Raw genomic sequence first — 20075 nt, forward strand, 5'->3', positions numbered from 1 at the left:
TATACAATGTGATTTTCTGTATTTTATTTTTGATATTCTATTTCTCAATGTTAAAATTAACCTACCCTTAACATTATAGGCTGTTCATGTCTTTGTCAGTGGGCAAACTTACAAAATCAGCAAGGGATCAAATAATTATTCCCCCCACTGTATGAGAATACACGCGAGATGGCCACTTTATGTGTATATACCTGAGATGGTCACTTTATGTGCATACACCTGAGATGGTCATTATATGTGTATACACGTGAGATGGTCACTATATGTGTATACACCTGAGATGGTCACTTTATGTGTATACACCTGCGATGGTCACTATATGTGTATACACCTGAGATGGTCACTATATGTGTGCACACCTGAGATGGTCACTTTATGTGTATACACCTTGATGGTCACTATATGTGTATACACCTGAGATGGTCACTATATGTGTATACACCTGAGATGGTCACTATATGTGTATATACGTGAGATGGTCATTATATGTGTGCACACCTGAGATGGTCACTATATTTGTATACACCTGAGATGGTCACTTTATGTGTATACACCTGCGATGGTCACTATATGTGTATACACTTGAGATGGTCACTATATGTGTATAAACATAAGGATGAATGACCTCGAGGAGATCAAAACATCCAACACTGCGGAGACACCATCACATGTTTCTCAACGCAGTGATCCAGAACACTGCCCCCATCCCTAAAGGGAAATATGCAAATTCATGCAGAAAAGCCGCGGAGACACCATCACATGTTTCTCAACGCAAGCAATGAATAGCCAGGCCTTTCCCCGGGAAGGAACAACCACGGGAAGGGCAGCATCCAATAAAGGAAAACCACCTATGCCAAAACATGGTATCCATCCACAGACAGCTGTTTCGGGGTATTTGCCCCTCATCAGTGTGGAGTAGGAAACTGGCTATGAGGAGCAGTGCCTGGTGAAAAGACTATAAACATAAGGGTGAATGACCTCGAGGAGATCAAAACATCCAACACCGCGGAGACACCATCACGTGTTTCTCAACGCAGTGATCCAGAACACTGCCCCCATCCCTAAAGGGAAATATGCAAATGCATGTAGAAAAGCCGCGGAGACACCATCACGTGTTTCTCAACGCAAGCAATGAATAGCCAGGTCTTTCACCGGGAAAGAACAACCACGGGAAGGGCAGCATCCAATAAAGGAAAACAACCTATGCCAAAACATGGTATTCATCCACAGACAGCTGTTTCGGGTTCACTATATGTGTATACAACTGAGATGGTCACTATATGTGTATAAACCTGAGATGGTCACTATATGTGTATACAGCTGAGATGGTCACTATATGTGTATACACCTGAGATGGTCACTATATGTGTAAACACGTGAGAAGGTCACTATATGTGTATACACGTGAGATGGTCACTATATGTGTCTACACCTGAGATGGTCACTATATGTGTATACAGCTGAGATGGTCACTATATGTGTATACACCTGAGATGGTCACTATATGTGTAAACACGTGAGAAGGTCACTATATGTGTATACACGTGAGATGGTCACTATATGTGTCTACACCTGAGATGGTCACTATATGTGTATACACCTGAGATGGTCACTATAAGTGTATACACCTGAGATGGCCACTATATGTGTATACACCTGAGATGGTCACTATAAGTGTATACAACTGAGATGGTCACTATATGTGTATACACCTGAGATAGTCACAGATGGAATGTAGAACCTAAAAAGAATAAGGCGGACATTCACTTCATATTTTATGGTACCACCAAGAGTTCATGTCACACATCTATACAAACACGTTAACATGTTTTCTTTTAGTCCAGAAGAAGAGGATTTGAATAAAAATAACAACCGTTTGGTTGAAGGCTGCTTCTGTCCAAAGGATACAATGCCCTTTAGCGAAGCTGTGGACGTCTGCGTGCAGAATTGTGGTAAGAATAAATAGGATGTTAGTTGACTTTCAGTTGGAACATCCATCAGACAGATGTGTCCAGCATTACCTTTCCATAAATTCTTTAAGGACGCCAATTTCTCACAATACAAATTCAATATGTTCTTGCAACATGTCAGGGAAACTCTCAAGAGGCTGCAAGTCCTATCGCAACCCCTGGGAGGCAACATACAGTATAGACACACATAGCATAATCATATCCCAAAAGAGTGTCTCAAAATCACGTTTTTTAAAAAGCTGATTCCCTCGTGTCTCAGAATAAGCCAAGCCACGAGAAAAGGTAAAGAAGGACACCCCTGTATGTCTATATTATAAAACTATATCCAAGAAGTATAATGTCTCTTTGTGGAGATCTACATGCTAGGCATGCCGAGATGAGGAGACTTAAAACCACAATGCTTCTCTGGGAAATATGCAAATTATGCAAATTGTCTCTTCAGAGAGGAGGAGAACTAGACCTCTAGTGCCATCTATTGGCAGTAGCAATCCTAAAAGTCAATGTCAACCCTTTAATGAGCCTTGTCACATGACTAAGGATAATAGCCATACCAGAATGTCAATTTGTAGACACTGTGTTTCGGGGTACTGCCCCTAGTCAGTGCAAAGCACAGATCTGGTTTGGCTGTGTGAGAGGCATCCAACCGATATCCAAGAAGTATCATTTCTCCTTGCGGAGAATGACATGCTAAGATGAGGAGACTGAAAGCCGCAATGCTCCTCTCGGAAATATGCAAATTGTCTCTTCAGAGAGGAAGAGAACTAGAACTCTAGTGCCACCTATTATCCTAAGTCATGTGACAAGGCTCGTTAAAGGGTTGACATTGACTTTTAGGATTGCTACTTCCGATAGGTGGCACTAGAGTTCTAGTTCTCTTCCTCTCTGAAGAGACAATTTGCATAATTTGCATATTTCCCAGAGAAGCATTGTGGCTTTAAGTCTCCTTATCTCGGCATGCTTAGCATGTCAATCTCCACAAGGAGAAATGATACTTCTTGGATATCGGCCAGACGCCTCTCACACAGCCAAACCAGATCTGTGCTTTGCACTGACGAGGGGCAGTACCCCAAAACACAGTGTCTGCAAATTGAGATTCTGGTATGGCTATTATCCTCATGTGTCATGTGACAAGGCTCGCTAAAGGGTTGACATTGACTGTTAGGATTGCTACTTCCAATAGGTGGCACTAGAGGTTTAGTTCTCTTCCTCTCTGAAGAGATAACTTGCATATTAAAAAACTGTGCTGCACATAACAGCATATTTATTACTTTGTGATTAGAAAAGAAGCGGCAATATAATAAATTGAGCTTCATTTTTTATAAGTGATTTTGCTGCTGCAAAGTTTATTCTAATTTGGGAAATATGGGGTCAGAACTCTTTAGTTGACAATGATAGAGTCACTGAGTTATAGTACAATCTAAAAGAATGTAAAAAAGTATAATATTAATGCATTAAATATATAGGCTCTGGCATCATATTTGCAATGCTCTGTTCTTTCAGGATGCGTCGGACCTGACAACATACCACGAGAAGTAAGTCATTCTCGTTGTCACCTTTTAAACTTTTTAAAGGGGTTTTACCATGAACAAAGGTACATTTTAATAAATAGATCTTGGAATAATAATAATTTCCACAATTACGGTAGATGTGCTTAATAAAAATGCTCCTGTGCTGAGATAATCTTATAAATGTGCCCCTGCTGTGTATTGTGTAATGGCTGTGTCTGATCATACATGGACATGGTTTGATCATACCACAGCTCCTGGGCAAGGGAAGAAGAAAAAGAGTATACAGACATTAAAGCATGGGATCACAGCTAACTCTTTCTTTGAGGTGAAACATTTCACTGCCTGTTTTTAAAGAATGTTTTACCTCAAAGAAAGAATCATCTGTCCTGTCTGTATACTCTCTTTTTGCTTCACTGCCCAGGAGTGACTCAGCTTCTACTGTGTGTTTTGATGTTTCTTCTTACTTTGTTAACTACAGAAGTGAAATTTGATTATGTTACCTGTTGATTAATGTTGTATCCTTATAGATTGGGGAAGAGTTTGAGTTTGATTGCCAGGATTGCGTTTGCCGGGAAGGTGGTAATGGAATCACTTGTCAACAACATAAATGTCAGCCATTATTGAAAGACCTGACATGTGAGCTGGATGGTTTCCAACCTGTGACCCTGATCAGCCCCACTGATAGCTGCTGCAACGAGACTGTGTGCAGTAAGTGCGGGCTAGAGCAAACTATAGCAAATCAAATTATATGAGGGATTACATAGGACTAACTGTCATATGCTTTTTTCCATTTAGAGTGCGACACTAAATTATGCTCAACCATATCACCCAACTGTGACCTCGGCTATGAAATTGTTGGGAGCATTCCAGATGGACACTGCTGTCCTGTGTATAAATGTGGTACGTGATCTTATCTTATATTTCCATAGATTTCTTATTGGAAAATATATAGAAATAATTTCATTTGCAGATCAGGTTAAATTGCCTAAGGCCAAATAGTTTTGTGATTGGGGCGAAATACAATGATACAATAATTGCTTTATTTAGCATAAAGGTGTATATGAGTAACCTTACCTCAAGTGGTACGATTAGTGTGACATGATGTAGATACAAACATAAACTTTGTCTACAATTGTAAACATAATCTGCTTGAAAGCCTAACTGTCACGACTCAGCTGTCAGGTGACCCAGGACCAGGGGCTACTTAGCTGCTCCTAACACTAGCGGGTGCCCTAGCTTGCCCTATTTCCCGGGATACTTCTGAAGGTGAAGATGCCGGGGCCACCGCCCATGTCTTATCTCCTTCAATCAGACCTCCAGCTGTTCTCTTCCCCCACCCAGGGAAGAGGGGAGATGCCATGCAAAGCAGTACACCAACCTGACAAAAAAGGCCGGGATCACACATACGCGAGATACGGACGAGTCTTACAGGTGAAAACCCAGCACTGGCGCCGGCACTCTGGAGCGGAGTGTGCAGCTCCATGTATTGCTGTGTGGCTGCACGCTTTTCTCCTGAGTGCCAGCGCCAGAGCTGGGTTTTCACCCGCAAGCCTCGGCCGTATCTCGCATATGTGTGATCCCGGCTTAAGGCAACACGTACAAGGGGTAACTGAAAATACCAGGCATACAAATATTCACTCACAATATAACAGACGAATGCACCGTGGAGTGGAGGATAAGAATAAGATAAGAGGAGGGAAGGAAATTATCACACTTACAAACCCACGCAACAGTCACAGATAGCTCCTCCAAACTCCATCTCATATAAGCACTAAAAACACCTCACCTCCAAGCCATGCAGCATTAGTTAGCTCTGACATTGACATGGGTTTGAATCAGGACCTAGATTATAAAGGGGATAGGAGTGGCTTACCGAGCTCAGCTGAGACCTCAGGCTCCAGAACTCCCAACAAGGTCGATTAACCCCTGTACTGCCAAAAGAAATAAAGACCATTTAAAAAGAAGGTGAAGTGCTTCTTTTCAGTGCAGGAGAAGGAGCAATCAGACGCTGAGGTCTTCTGGCTCCTCTCTGTTGCTGTAACCCCGTGACACTGACTATTCATCCAAAATGTCGGAATATTATAATCTTTCAAATAGTTTAAGAGTTTTTAAGGTTGAAGGTAGACATAAGTCCATCGAGATCAACCCATGACTTAACATATTGATCTATCCAATTGATTGAAAAGTGCTTATTGCATTGACTTCAGACTGCCAGATGGCTTTCCAATTCATTATCACATTTAATTATTCTACCCTTACATACAGTGCCTTGAAAAATATTCATACCCTGTGAACTTTTTCATATTATTTTCAAGTTATACCCACAAACAAATGTATGTTATTGGGATTATATGTGACATACCGACACAAAGTAGCAAGTATTTGTGAAGGAAATGATACATGATTTTCTAATTATTTTAAAAATATATCTGAAAATTATGACGTCTCTTTTGCAAAAGGCTCACCAACTTCAGTGACTCATACATTTTCCAATAGGGTCAGCAAATCCAAACAGTTGTATACTAATTAAAAATAATTTCTAATGTTTTTTTTTCTGTTTTTCAGTCCGTAAGAATGTCTGTGTTCATGGAAATGCAGAATATATGGTAATGTTTTTTTCTTGTTTTAAGTAGCGTTAAGTATATTCTAGTCATATCATACATCATATATAGAGGATATCATAGACCTCTATTTCCTAGTCACCTATTTGGGAAGTTTATCAATTAGACAGAGTGGCTAAAAAATAATAGAATGCAGAAAGGAAGTTGATTTCATTGGGAGCCATTCAATGCTTCATTTTCCTTGTGGTAGTCCTGAAGTGAATAGATCATTTCCTGCCAGGTTTCCATGCAAAACACGGTAGAAGGGCAGGAGGGAAAGCAGGGGTGCACCCTAAGAATCATCTAAAGTTATCAAAATAAAGTAGTTAAAGATGCAGCAGTGCTTTACACTCAACTGTCAGCAACATAAATGCGGCCGGTTAGCAGAAATTTAAATGGGATTTATTACTCTCTATTAGGTCCAAATTGTCTGTTCACAGAGGAAGAGCACTAGAAGTATTGAATGTAGCAATCCTAAAAGTCAATATCGACCCTTTAACGAGCCTTGCCTCAAGATTTAGGACAAGAAGTCAAACTAGACAATCTATTTGCAGTCATATGTTTCACAATATTTGCTCCTCATCAGTGCAACGCAAGGGATCTGATTTGGCTGAATTATACATTTTTTGTCACTGCTCCCAAACCACACTATGGCCAAATTGGGCATATAATATATATTGGATATAATAATATGTAGGTTTTTCCTCATTCCAAAATCTAATGTTGAGGTTTTAGGGTACTGGACATTGTTTCCCACTTTTGATCAGAATTTGATGACATTGTGTTTCCATACACAGCCAGGATCACCAGTGTTCTCGGACAAATGCCAGGACTGTGTGTGTGCAGAAAGTGAAAGCAGTCCGACAGGACTAGAGATAACATGCACCCATGTACCATGTAATGTACAGTGCCCTATGGTAAGTACAATCTACAGTATATATAGCATGTAATGTCATGTATATAACCTACACAGTGTGGACAAAGTATTGGGACATCTATACATTACACAGGAGATTTTATGACATCCCATTCTAAACCCATGGACATAATATGGAGTTGGACCATCTGCAGGCCCTGTGCTCCTCAGCACCCAGTGACCTGATCTGTAACTTGTTAGAGATAAGATGATTGATTTGAGTTTGAATCGAATTTACTGAAATTCATTGTTATAAGTGAATTAGAAAATTTTGAGATTTGATATGTGGATCACAGAAAAAAACGTTTCCCGGCACAATTTCCCACAAATCATTTGACATTACCATGCAGATTTCCCCTTAATGCCCTGCAGCCATGACATCTTTGCGGATTATTATGCCTTGTACAGTGGTGATGAGCACCTGGAACATCACAAATCAGCGGCTCCCAGTGAAGCACCATTTATATGGCAGTCATTTTCCATCACCAGAGTCACTGAATAAGTCTCTATCTCATGTATCGTGTAAGCTTTTATGGTCAGCGGGGTCCTCTCTCTCCTGTAGAGTGTAAGCTCTTATGGTCAGCGGGGTCCTCTCTCTCCTGTAGAGTGTAAGGTCTTATGGTCAGTGGGGTCCTCTTTCTCTCTCTCCTGTAGAGTGTAAGCTTTTATGGTCAGTGGGGTCCTCTCTCCTGTAGAGTGTAAGCTTTCATGTTCAGCAGGGTGCTCTCTCTCGTGTAGTGTGTAAGCTGTTATGGTCAGCGAGGTCCTCTCTCTTGTAGAGTGTAAGCTCTTATGGTCAGCAGGGCCCTCTCTTATGCAGAATGTAAGCTCTTATGGACAGCAGGGTATTCTCTTTCTCTCCTGTAGAGACCAAGTACTTTTGGTCAGCAGGGTCCTCTCTCCTGTAGAGAGCAAACTCTTATGATCAGTAGAGTGTTCTCTCTTCTGGAGAGTATATGTTTTTATAATCAGCAGGGTCCTGTCTCTCTTTCCTGTAGAGTGTAAGCTCTTATGATCAGCGGCATCCTCTCTCTCTCCTGTAGAGTGTAAGCTCTTATGATCAGCAGCGTCCTCTCTCTCCACTGTAGAGTTGCAAAGAAAAAGGGGAGACAAAAAGGGGCACTAGGGTCTTATCCACGTTACCAGAGTAGATACACCAAGAAAATTGCTCACCTGGTGAAGATGAGATACAAGCATGTAAGAATGGCGGCTGCTGCAGATCCACAGGTCGATCCACAACCTGATACCGTCATATGTTCAGTATGAATTTGTGGAGTAACTCCGCGCTGCTGTGAGGATAAATTCCAGGAAAATGCCAAGGATTCAAGGTAGTTTATTCAACACGTTTCGGGGTTCCTATGTCCCCTTCTTCGGGAAATACCACATATCATATACCCACTGTAGAGTGTAAGCTCTTATGATCAGCGGCGCCCTCTCTCTCCTGTAGAGTGTAAGCTCTTATGGTCAGCGGGGTCTGTGTTATGACCCCAATGGCAGAGGGTCTCAGAAATAATTACTAAGTCTGCAAACACAAAAAACCAGCTCATAGGGCAGTGGTAACTGAGCGACCATATATCTAATCCTAGCACCACAAATAGCAGCAGCCGGGGAACGTGCCTACGTTGGTTCTAGACGTCTCGTTCTAGACGTCTCGCGCCAGCCGGAGAACTAACTAACCCTAGAAGGGAAAAGAAAGACCTTTCTTGCCTCCAGAGGAAAGACCCCAAAAGTTGGATACAAGCCCCCAACAAATAATAACGGTGAGGTAAGAGGAAAAGACAAACGTAAGAATGAGCTAGGTATTTAGCAAAGAGAGGCCCACTAGCTAATAGCAGAATATAGTAAGATGACTTATATGGTCAGCAAAAACCCTATCAAAATATCCACGCTGGATATTCAAGAACCCCCGAACCGTCTAACAGCCCGGGGGGAGAACACCAGCCCCCTAGAGCTTCCAGCAAAGTCAGGAATCACATTTTAGTACAAGCTGGACAAAAGTAAGAGCAAAGCAAATAACCAAAAAACAAAGAAGCAGGACTTAGCTTAATTTTGCACGAACAAGGAGCAGCAGACAGGAGCAAACAGAAAGGATCTGATTACAACAATGCCAGGCACTGGACTAAGGATCCAGGAAGTTTATATAGCAACACCCCTGGACTAACGACCCAGGTGGGTGCCAAACTGAGGAAAGACAATCCCAGAGTCATATCACTAGTAACCACAAGAGGGAGCCAAAAAGTCTAATTCACAGCAGGTCTGCAGCGCCTAAGAGTCCTGGTCGTTGCAGTAATGTCGCTCTTCCACCAGGGGGAGTGATATTACGTCTGATTGTACTAAAGGAGTTCACCTGACCAGGTATCACAAGTCACACACTACACTTCACACTCTAGTCCACCAGGGGGAGCCTTGCTTCTATCTATTAGGGCACTCCTCGCACACGGGTAAAACTGGTGGGTTGGATAGGAAGTTAGTGAGAAGCTGTCTGGGTTTGACCCAGAGAGGACCTATCAGGCAGACAGGGGAAAGGAGGAACATCCAAGCTGCAGACAGAGGGTCCCTGTCAGGGGTGGGATCCTGACAGAGGCCAAGCACGAGATAGGCCTACCCCGTCATACGGGTTGTCCTATCCATACCATCTGGGGGACAGAGAGAGAGAGAGAACATCAGAAACATCCACGAAAGTTGTGAGGACTATCCCGTGGTGCTCAGCAGGGAGGTACTACAACACACAGGCGCTAGTAGGAAGGCTACTGATTTCCACCTGCATAAGGGAACTCTGGATGTGCCTTCGGACCGGCTGGATTCTGCCTGCCCTGTGAACGGTACTCTGGACTGTGGACGCTGAAGTCTTCAGTAAAAGGTAAAGAGATTGCAACCTTGTGTCCTCGTTATTTACCGCGCCCTACACCATCACCATCTACGCCTCTGGGAAGCCCTGGGGATACACTTCACCTGTGGGAAGGTATACCATCTAGCTGCTATAACATCACCCCAACGGACCCCTAAGCAGCGTCGGTCACCCTGACCGAATACCACAGGTGGCATCACGAACACCGTACAAACTACTTCACCTTTAATTGGACGTCCCTCAATAGGGCCACGGACCGGGTCGAGCCACCGTGACATCCCCAGAACCGAGAGGGACCCGGTACCGAGTACCCCATTGACCTACACTGGGGGCGATCCATTTTCTCTTGCTCTCTCTCTCTCTCCTGTAGAGTGTAAGCTTTTATGGTCAACGGGGTGCTCTCTCTCCTGTAGAGCGTAAGCTCATATGGTCAGCAGGGTCCTCTCTCTCCTGTAGAGTGTAAGGTCTTATGGTTAGCAGGGTCATCTCTCTCTATCTCTCTCGCCTGTAAAGTGTAAGCTCTTATGGACAGCGGGTTCTCTCTCTCCTGTCCCCCACATGTATTTTGTGAGCAATTACAATATTTGTGCAAATTGATTCCACACATATTGAATTTTGGGGGAAAATTCAGCAAAGTCTGCAAATTAGAATCTCAAAAGTTCCGGTCATCTCTACCACTCATAGTTTATCGTGGAATATTTAGGAGGGAAGAAATTTAGCTGACTGCTTTGTTACGATACTGACATTCTATTTCAGGAACATACTCCAAATCAGTGAGCATTTTAGACTGAGCCATTCTAGTATAAATGTTTTTAAAGTCAGACGACAAGGCTGGGGACAGGGAACCGGCTTTCATACATCTCTGACACTGAATGATAAAGCTAAATTTAAGGATTTAGAAGCATCCCAGTACTTTTGCCCATACAGTTCTTAATGCACTTAATGCAGTTGCTTCTTATAATATTTTCTGCTTCTCAAATCTTTTAATCACAGGGCTATGAGCTGAAAAAGACCGAACAAGACTGTTGTGGAGTGTGTGAACAGACCCACTGTCTTCTAAGTCAGAATGGCGTCTACCAGCTCATGAAGGTTTGTTCATGCCATACTATACCATACCATTAGTAATCTGATTTTGGGAGACTTTGATCTTTGTACATACAATACATATTGATGGGGGCTGCCACTATGAATAAGATAAACTGGCATAGCAAGATGTCAAAGTAAATAAAAAAATAATGACCAAAGAATATATAGCAATATAAAAAATAATTGGTAATATTAACATGGTGCATGGTGTCCGAGACGCATTTGGTCTAGTGAAGTAATTCTAAATGTACCCCAGTTTGTGAAAACAAATGATATCATAGTACTCCCACAGCACCTACCAATCACATGGCGTAAGAACATGCCAAGAGACTTAACTTGTGCCCTTATCGCATCTTGTTATTTCATGCAGGGCAGGATCAAGATCTATTAACACCACTGAAACAAATACTGCGTGGCCGATTCTTCAAACATTTTGGCCTGAAATCTGGTGTAAAACTGTTCGAAATATTGCCAAATTTTTAGCCCAACTCGTGTTTAGCAAAGCTTTAGTGGCTTTTGTTGTTTTTACACCGGTTCCACACACATTTTGAAAATTTACGCTACAAAAGTGGTGTAAATTAGCCATTGGGCAAAAGCTGAATGATTTGTCTATTTCATCAATTGTATTTATTCCTAATGAACTTTCAGGACACAGAGAATGCAGAAGATGGAGAAATTTCTATCATGCGAGAGAATCAGATAACACTAAGATGACACTAGGATCAAATTCTGACAGAGTTTGATCCGATTGACATTAGCATAATCTGCCCAATTTTCTCACATGAGAGAATTAACGGCCATGTGACCCAAGCCTTAGCTCAAGTACAGTAATTGCGATAAGTCCGAAAATCCATCAATTCCTTCAATTAATGAAGAATGCAATGAAAAAATCAATAAAAACCTTAGTCAAAAAAATATATATGCTAATGCTTTTTCACTGTTTTCCACAGCCCGAAGAAACTCGAAGTGCGGAAAATGACAACTGCACCGTGTACAGTTGTACTAGGATCAGGAAGCAGTTCATCACATCCATCTCACAAATCTCATGCCCTCTTTTTAATGAAGGACTGTGTGAACCAGTGAGTAACATTGAGGAAAACACCTAACAAATAATAAAAAAAAATGTATATTTTGCCCAGTATGAGATAATCAACATTGGTTTAGGATTTAGTCAGTTTAACAAAGCCAAGAAATCTAACGTAAATATCTATTTTCACTTGGTTCCTTTGCACAATACTTATTGTGTGGGGCGGCAGAGCTACGGGGAGCGTTTCGAAGGTCACCGGACCTTCTTCGTCAGGGCTAGACCTCTAGCCCTGACGAAGAAGGTCCGGTGACCTTCGAAACACGTAGGCAATTTGGTCCAGCTCGGCACCCATCCCCCGCTCTTTGCTTCACACTCTTGGTGACGTCATCCAGACCACGCCCCCTTCACACACCGCTTCCTTCTAGCGGCGCTTTCGGCCGAGGCTTGCCGCTCAGCGGTGTTCCAGGTGCGCGTGGTGACCGTTCTGACCCCCAAAGCTTTGGATAAACAGGCCGCAGGCCGCCCCTTCCTTTTTTGACATATCATCACTCCGGAGCAGTTTTAGCACTGACACTGCAGCTATGCAACAACAGTAAGTGTTTCTACAGTATTTTTGGGACACTGGATTTATTTGCATGGGGCCTAGAATTACACTTTAGTTACATGTAAAATACAAGATATTGCTCTGGCACAAGGTCATAAACTCAGTGAGTTTATGACCTTGTGCCAGAGCAATATCTTGTATTTTACATGTAACTAAAGTGTAATTCTAGGCCCCATGCAAATAAACAGTAAGTGTTTGTTTCATATATATTTTCTCCAATTGGTATTTTCCTTCAGAAATTTACTTGTTGTTGCATTTGGACATATGACTATTATCATTGGTGACTGCGAGGAAGTGTTCAATTGTAATCTGGAATTGTGATATTCCATCTTGGCATTAGTCTATCATCGCTGGTGGCTGTTTAATTACGCCAAAACATTCTTGCCCAGATCTGTCATTTATATACCCTTCAGCACCGGCCGTCACCACTGCTGGTGGGCATCAGCCAGTGCGTTATTGGTTTATTTATATGGCTGTTTATTTACATGTATACTAGCATGCTAAGGCTTACTCTAGTACGTTGTTTTAATTTGCTCATTGAACCCTCTTTCATCTTGTTAGCGCGGTGACCTAATTTGCATACTATTTTCCTCTTTTGATACATGACAGATCTAGCACAGTAGCTGTCTAGGCACCAGCAGCTTTCGACCTACCCATATATTTTTCTTATATTCTCTGGGAGCGCCGGTGTGTTCTTATCCTTTTTCTTTTTAGTGTTCAGAATGAGTTTTTTAGTTGCAGTCCATCCTTTAAAAATAGTCTGCTGTGACATTTATTAAATCTGATACATGTCACTCTGTGTAGATTGAATGTGGACTTCCTCCGTTTCCTTGGGAAGGGTGAAATCTGCACAAAAAAAAAAGCATGTATCATGTTTGGATCCTGCTGCTGATTTTACTCCAAAAAGCCTCAGATATGCTGAGGAAGAACCGCACTAAATACTCAAAGTATGAATCAGCTATTATTTTTAACACAAGTTAACACCAAATCATTCCATGTTCATAGACTGGGAGATTATGTAAAGCTGGAATGCCGTGTTCATACAATGCATTTCTCATGCTTTTTTTACTAAAAAAAAAAAAGCTGTAAAAATGCTGCAATTTTGTGTTTTGTAAAACTAGAGCAAAAAAATTGCATCAGCATAATAGGTCTAACAAACCTATTATGTCTGTCTGAAATACTTGTGTTTGCAGAATGATTTCTCATCCACCTTCTTAATCAGTACCTCCCAGCAATCTGAGATCTGATGTCAACATTTGTGCAATAACTCATACCCATAATATGTCCTTCTGATATAAAAAGTCAATCACTACAATTTTATATAGCTATATTTTATTTATATTTATTTCCATCTTTTCTGGGGCATTCCCAGTTTTCTTTTCTTAAAATGTATTTTTGAACAAGTTATAAATGTTTTTGTATGTTTTTACAGGGAACCATTCAATTTTTGCCCAATGGGTGCTGTAAAGTATGTAAGTATAAAACATATTTATACTGGTGTTCCTATATATATCTATATATATATATCTATATATATATATATATCTATATATATATATATATATATATATATATATATATATATATATATATATTATAATTTATTCTCTCTATACTGTAAAAATAAAAGCGATATGGAGTTTGTCTTATTTTTCTGCCAATGTAAGAATAATGGGATATAATTCACCATGCAGGTATTGAAAAGACATCTTCTTGTGAACTGAAAATAAATTATGACTATATGCTGGTCAATAACTGCCGATCAGAAAATAAGGTTCAGACGTCTCGCTGTGATGGAACATGTGGAACCTATTCCATGTAAGTTATAATGTAATAATCATTCATCAACTTAAATGCGCCAGATTCTTGGGGAATTTTGCAGTAACCCACCCCTCGTCATTCATGATTTGCACTACAAATGTTTTTTAGACACTTTGTGTCTTGCCCAACAAGTGAGCTTGACTTTGCAACACTGAAGCCAAAAAATAAGCCAATATTTTGTGTAAATTTCTCCAGTGACATCCTGCCCTTGACAGTTATGGCACTTTTTTTCTTCTGGTGCATGAAATCTGACTAGTAAATCAAATGAGCAAAAGAAAATGTTTACGAGACGCACAGTTTAGACAGACACAGATAAATATCTGGATTTTGGGGAGTTTTTATTTGTGTTTTTAAAAAACAATTATTCTCCGCCTTCACAAAAAAGACAGCACAAGAAATAAAAACTCAATACAGTTTGTGACAAGCAAGCACGTCATCTCGTACTGACTGCTGCTGCTTTCTAGTGCATTAAGAATGAGGAAAAAAATGTGTAATTTTAATTGAAATGCAGCAAGACTGATGCCAGCTACATCATAGCACCGATTAATCACACTGAGTCTGAAACTCCTGATGTCCCCTTTCTTATCTCTGTCCCCCATCAATTAAATCTCTGTATTTGTAGTCTACTTCTCTCATCTGCTTCAGTTATAGAATACATTACTATTTGTCCAATGTTTTACCTTTTTTTCTTCCTTTGCCTTTTGCTGAGCTGTGAGCTCTGACATCCTCCCGCTATCTCAAATCACCCAAAGTGGTTGCTGCATTTTGTTTCTAGGCTTTTATATAGGCTATGACCAGGGCATACATAGAAATAATGGGGCCCCATATCAGAAGTTCTAATTGGGCCCCCCAAAAAAGAAACCTTAAATATTCGACGGGGTCACAGAACAGCATATCTCACAACTTTGCAGCCCTCACAAAGTACATTTCCCCCTCAATCCTTCCCCAGCAAACTATAGTGACCCCAACACAGTATGATGCCCCAACTGTGATCATCACACAGTCATCCATACACTATAATGAGCCTCCATACAGTATATTGCCCCCTGCACCTCTTTATTCTGTATGTTAGTCCCAATACAACCATCCACACTGTATAATGGTCTCCACTAGCACCCCAAACAGTGTGATGGCCCCCACTCACCCAGCTCTCCAAATATCCATCCTGACCCCCACACAGCTCTCTACACAGTATTATTGACCCAACATAAACTTTTGCGCTGTATAATTGCTTGCATGCGGTATAATTTACCCCATATAGCCCTACAAACAATATCGTAGCCCCTACATAGCCCTCCAAACTATATAATAGCCTGCACATAGCCCTCCAAAGAGTATAATGACCCCCACATAGACCTCCAAGCAGTATAATGGTCCCCACATAGCCCTTCAAACAGTATAATGGTACCCTCATAGCGCTCCAATTAGTATAATTGCCTCCATATAACCCTCCAAATAGTACAATGGCCTCCCACATAGTTCTCCAAATAGTATAATGACCCAGCATAGCCCTCCATACAGTATACTGGCCCCCACATAGGTCTCCATACAGTATTATGGGCATCACATAGTCCTAAATACATTATAATTGGTCCCTTATAGTGCTCCATACAGTATTATGGGCACCACAAAGTACTCCATACAGTATTATGAGCACCACATAGTCCTCCATTCAGTATTATGAGCCCCATATAGTCCTCCATACATAAAAAATAAATAAATATTCACCTTTCCCTTTTCCCTGCTGTTCTGGTCTCTGCAGCGTCTTTTGACCCTCTGCACTACTCAGCACAGAGTGCCGTCTGTGCTGAGATGTCACAAAGCTCAGACGCAGAGGGGGAATGATGGGAGAGGGAGCATCAGATGATGGCTCCCATCATTGTTTTCAACTGTATCGGCATCCAGGACCAAGATGCCAATACAGTTGAAAGTATGATACCGGGCAGGGAACGGGGAGGGCCAATGTCAGCGATGGCACCAGGCCACCCAGACTCACGGGCCCCATAACCCCAGGAATTCATCGTCATTGACTATGTTTTAGCATGCCATGTGATACCTGGAGGCAATATGCCAGTTCCTGTGAATTTAATAAAATTTGACTCAAATTTGATTTGCATGAAATTGATTTGATCATCTCTAGTCACTACATATTTGGTCTCCCCATGTTCCTAAAACCCTCCCCTACAAATGTATACATTTCTCTTGTGTCAAAATTGAAAAAAAAAGAATGAACAGGATGAATAAAACACAAAACTAACAACAAGGCCTCAATTAGAAGCATTGATGAGAAAATGAAAAAGTGGAAAGAAAAGGGTAAAACGTTTCTGGTATTTACACCCATAAATTAACTGATCCTTGGGGGTTAAACTCCATAATAAAACAGGATATAGTAAGCTCCATAATAACCCTTGGTAGTCATTGTATGCACCCAAAAATTCTACTCATATCTCTCACACTCTTACGGGTACTCATTTTATTATTTTACTTTGCAGTCATAAAAAATATTTTTTATCCTAATGCTAAAAGTATGAATCCCTTTTACATACTGTAGGTACTCGGCGGAGGCTAGAGCCATGTCCCACAGATGTACCTGCTGTCAGGAGGTGCAGACCAGCCAAAAGAGCATCAAGCTGCTGTGTCCTGATGGCAGTGACGTGGATTATGGATACATTGATGTGGAGAAATGTGACTGCATAAGTACAGACTGTGGACATGAGAATGCAAATGAATATCAGAGCCCTGTCCGAGCTCGGCGAGCTGCAAGGAGGAAAGGTCTTCATTAGGGAGAAGCTTTCTGAATTCATAATGAGAAATACTAATAAAAACTAAATATATTTTTCCAGAATTAATGTAATTTTTGTTTACCTTATGTTTTATTCTCCTGCCTTGAATTAAAAGCACTTATATCATATTGTTGTTATGGTTTCTTTTTCCCAACCCAATTAGAATTAGGACTAATACAATATAATGCCACGTCCACACTAGCAGTATTTGGTCAGTATTTTACATCAATACTTGCAAAAAAACGCAACAAAATTCACCCCAGCGAATTCATGTCCACAAATAACCATATAACCAATGTCAAAAGTGAACATATATCAAATAATCACATACAAAATATATATGTTAAAAAATGATTTTATTAAGAACCAAACATTACCAAAATTTTTACAAAAAAGAAGAGACAGCGAATAATACTACATTATATTACAAAATGTATAATTAATGAGAAGACCAGATCCATATAGTAAAAAAGATACTAGAAAAATATATAAATAATTCATATACATATATGTGACCTTCCAAAGTGCAAAAAGCAAAAACCAATAGATGGCACTACAATAGGCCTTCTATCCAAATAAATTGCATATGCATCAATAATAATGGTCTAACCCAGACAACTAAAGTGCATAAATCTCTGGAAAAATACTAGTACCAGTGTGAAGATGATCTGTGGCCCTCAAGGACTCCGACCCCAACGTACGTTTCACCTGAGTGGCTTTTTCAAGGAGTGACTCCTTGAAAAAGCCACTCAGGTGAAACGTACGTTGGGGTCGGAGTCCTTGAGGGCCACAGATCATCTTCACACTGGTACTAGTATTTTTCCAGAGAATCTTTAAATTTGTACCTTCAAAATTGTAATACGTGCAAAGAAATAACCATATAGTGTCCAACTTGCATGGAATTTTTTTTATTGTTCATTTGCTTCCTAAGGCCGGTTTCACACGTCCGTTTATTTCCGGTACCGGAAAAAAACGGTACTGGAGATATCCGTGTTCATGTGAGTAATACTTGTGGCACACGTGTGGCAACCATGTGCCACCGATGTTCTGCATCAGTACCACACGGACGGCCGCCGGGGAAGAAGAGCTACAGTAAGCGCTATTTCCCGGTGGCTGGTGCTGAAAATGGCTCTCATCATTATCCCCTGCTCTACCGGAGATTGGTGCGAGCAAAGGAGAATGATGAGTTATAATAAAGTCCAAAACATGACAGCAGGTAAGGGCTTTTGGGACTCTTACTCCCATCATCCGACACCTGCTGCCGCTAATAACAGTGACAGCAGGAGTGGATGATAGGGGGATCCCTCAGTGGTCACCTGCGATCTATCAAAATAAATTAATGAAAAACCCGACATGGGTTCCCCCCTATTTTCTTGAATCAAACAGGTAAAACTCACAGCTGGGGGCTGCGATCCTCAGCTGTCAGATTTAGCAAGGTTGGTTATCAAGAATAGAGGGGTCCCCAAGCTGTTTTTTTAACTACTTAAATAAATAATTTTAAAAAATGGAGTGGGGTCCCCCCAATTTTTGACAAGCAGCCTTGATAAAGCTCACAGCTGGGGGCTGGTAAGGGGCCATGGATATTGGCCCCCAACCTGAAAACAGCAGCCCGCAGCTGCCCAGAAAAAGTACATCTGTTAGATATGCCTTTTCTGGCGCTTTGCTTGACTCTTCCCACTTGCCCTATAGTGGTGGCAAGTGGGGTTAATATTTGTGGGGTTGATGTCACCTTTTTTAATTTGTCAGGTGACATCAAGCCCACGACTTGTAATAATTACAGGGGATAACTCAGGAGACTCTTTGCGTGGAACAAGACAACTACAGGACACAGTTTTATAAGTGGTAAAGTCTATATTATCACACGGTAATTCAAACAGGTGCAGAGAGAAACTCAAGTCCACAACACTTGGTGTAAATGTTAAATGCAGCTTAGCTGTCTATAGGGAACTTCAGAGGAAAATGCAATCACGCAGAAAGTCTATGAAGCACAGTTATTCTTGAGGATACTTGACATTAATAAGTCCTTGTTTTAGTCCAAACACAGATAGATATGCTTATAAGGCAGTTCAAGCAATGTCTTATCTCAACCAGGAAGGCCTCGGTGATAATCTCAGGTTTAAGCAGAGCAGCAACAGCTTACATGTCCAGCAAATGCAGATGGAAGTAAAAACGAGCAGCAGATGAAGGAGGATTACTGGAACTGGTGTATGCTGCAGGAACTCAGAGCAGAGTAGCAGGATCACCACACAGGTTCACAGGAGCAGGTATATAGCCAGGGAGTCACCAGAGTCAGGAGCTGGATGCAAGGCAGAATACTCTAGCACAGACTGAAGGCTGGAGTGGAGTTTTATAGCAGGAAGACACAGTGCACATGAGACCAAAGATGCTATCTTGGAAAAGGGCAGTAATGCACAAAAGGTAATAAAAATGTTCAGAGTCCTGACATGGCTTAGTAATGGAGAGGTGTCTATAAGACACCTCTCCATTACTAATCCAATAGTTATATGTTAAATAAAGACACAGCCAGAATAAAATCCTTTATTTGAAAAAATTACACAGAATCCTTTAATATTCTGAAATAAACCATACTTACTGCAACACCTAAGGCTATGTGCACACTTTGCGGGTGACCGCTGCAGGTTCTCCCGCAGCGGATTTGATAAATCTGCAGGGCAAAACCGCTGCGGTTATCCCTGCAGATTTATCACGGTTTGTTCTGCGGTTTCCGCTGCGGGTTTCCACCTATACTATTGATGCTGCATATGCAGCAATATGCAGCATCAATAGTAATGTTAAAATAAAAAAAAAATGGTTTGTACTCACCCTCTGACGTCCCGATCTCCTCGGCGCTGCACCCGGCAGTCCGGTTCCAAAGATGATGTGCGAGAAGGACCCTTTGTGATGTCACGGTC

The 20075-nt window shown here is 41.2% G+C and overlaps 1 protein-coding gene across 2 annotated transcripts in view; it reads left to right on the forward strand.

Annotated features, from left to right (window-relative positions):
• Positions 1-17289, forward strand: part of LOC143806863 (mucin-2-like) — a 101024-nt gene extending 83735 nt beyond the window's left edge. For both annotated transcript variants that reach the window (XM_077287844.1, XM_077287845.1), the window contains 11 exons: positions 1840-1952; positions 3471-3502; positions 4006-4186; positions 4274-4378; positions 6044-6084; positions 6876-6995; positions 10836-10931; positions 11879-12007; positions 13992-14031; positions 14254-14377; positions 16932-17289. In XM_077287844.1, coding sequence (XP_077143959.1) covers positions 1840-1952; positions 3471-3502; positions 4006-4186; positions 4274-4378; positions 6044-6084; positions 6876-6995; positions 10836-10931; positions 11879-12007; positions 13992-14031; positions 14254-14377; positions 16932-17163 — 1213 coding nt within the window. In that variant the 3' untranslated portion in view covers positions 17164-17289. The remainder of the gene's footprint in view (positions 1-1839; positions 1953-3470; positions 3503-4005; positions 4187-4273; positions 4379-6043; positions 6085-6875; positions 6996-10835; positions 10932-11878; positions 12008-13991; positions 14032-14253; positions 14378-16931) is intronic.
• Positions 17290-20075: the final 2786 nt, after the last annotated feature.

This window comes from Ranitomeya variabilis, chromosome 2 (genome assembly GCF_051348905.1).
Source record: "Ranitomeya variabilis isolate aRanVar5 chromosome 2, aRanVar5.hap1, whole genome shotgun sequence".
In the NCBI taxonomy this organism is placed as follows: domain Eukaryota; kingdom Metazoa; phylum Chordata; class Amphibia; order Anura; family Dendrobatidae; genus Ranitomeya; species Ranitomeya variabilis.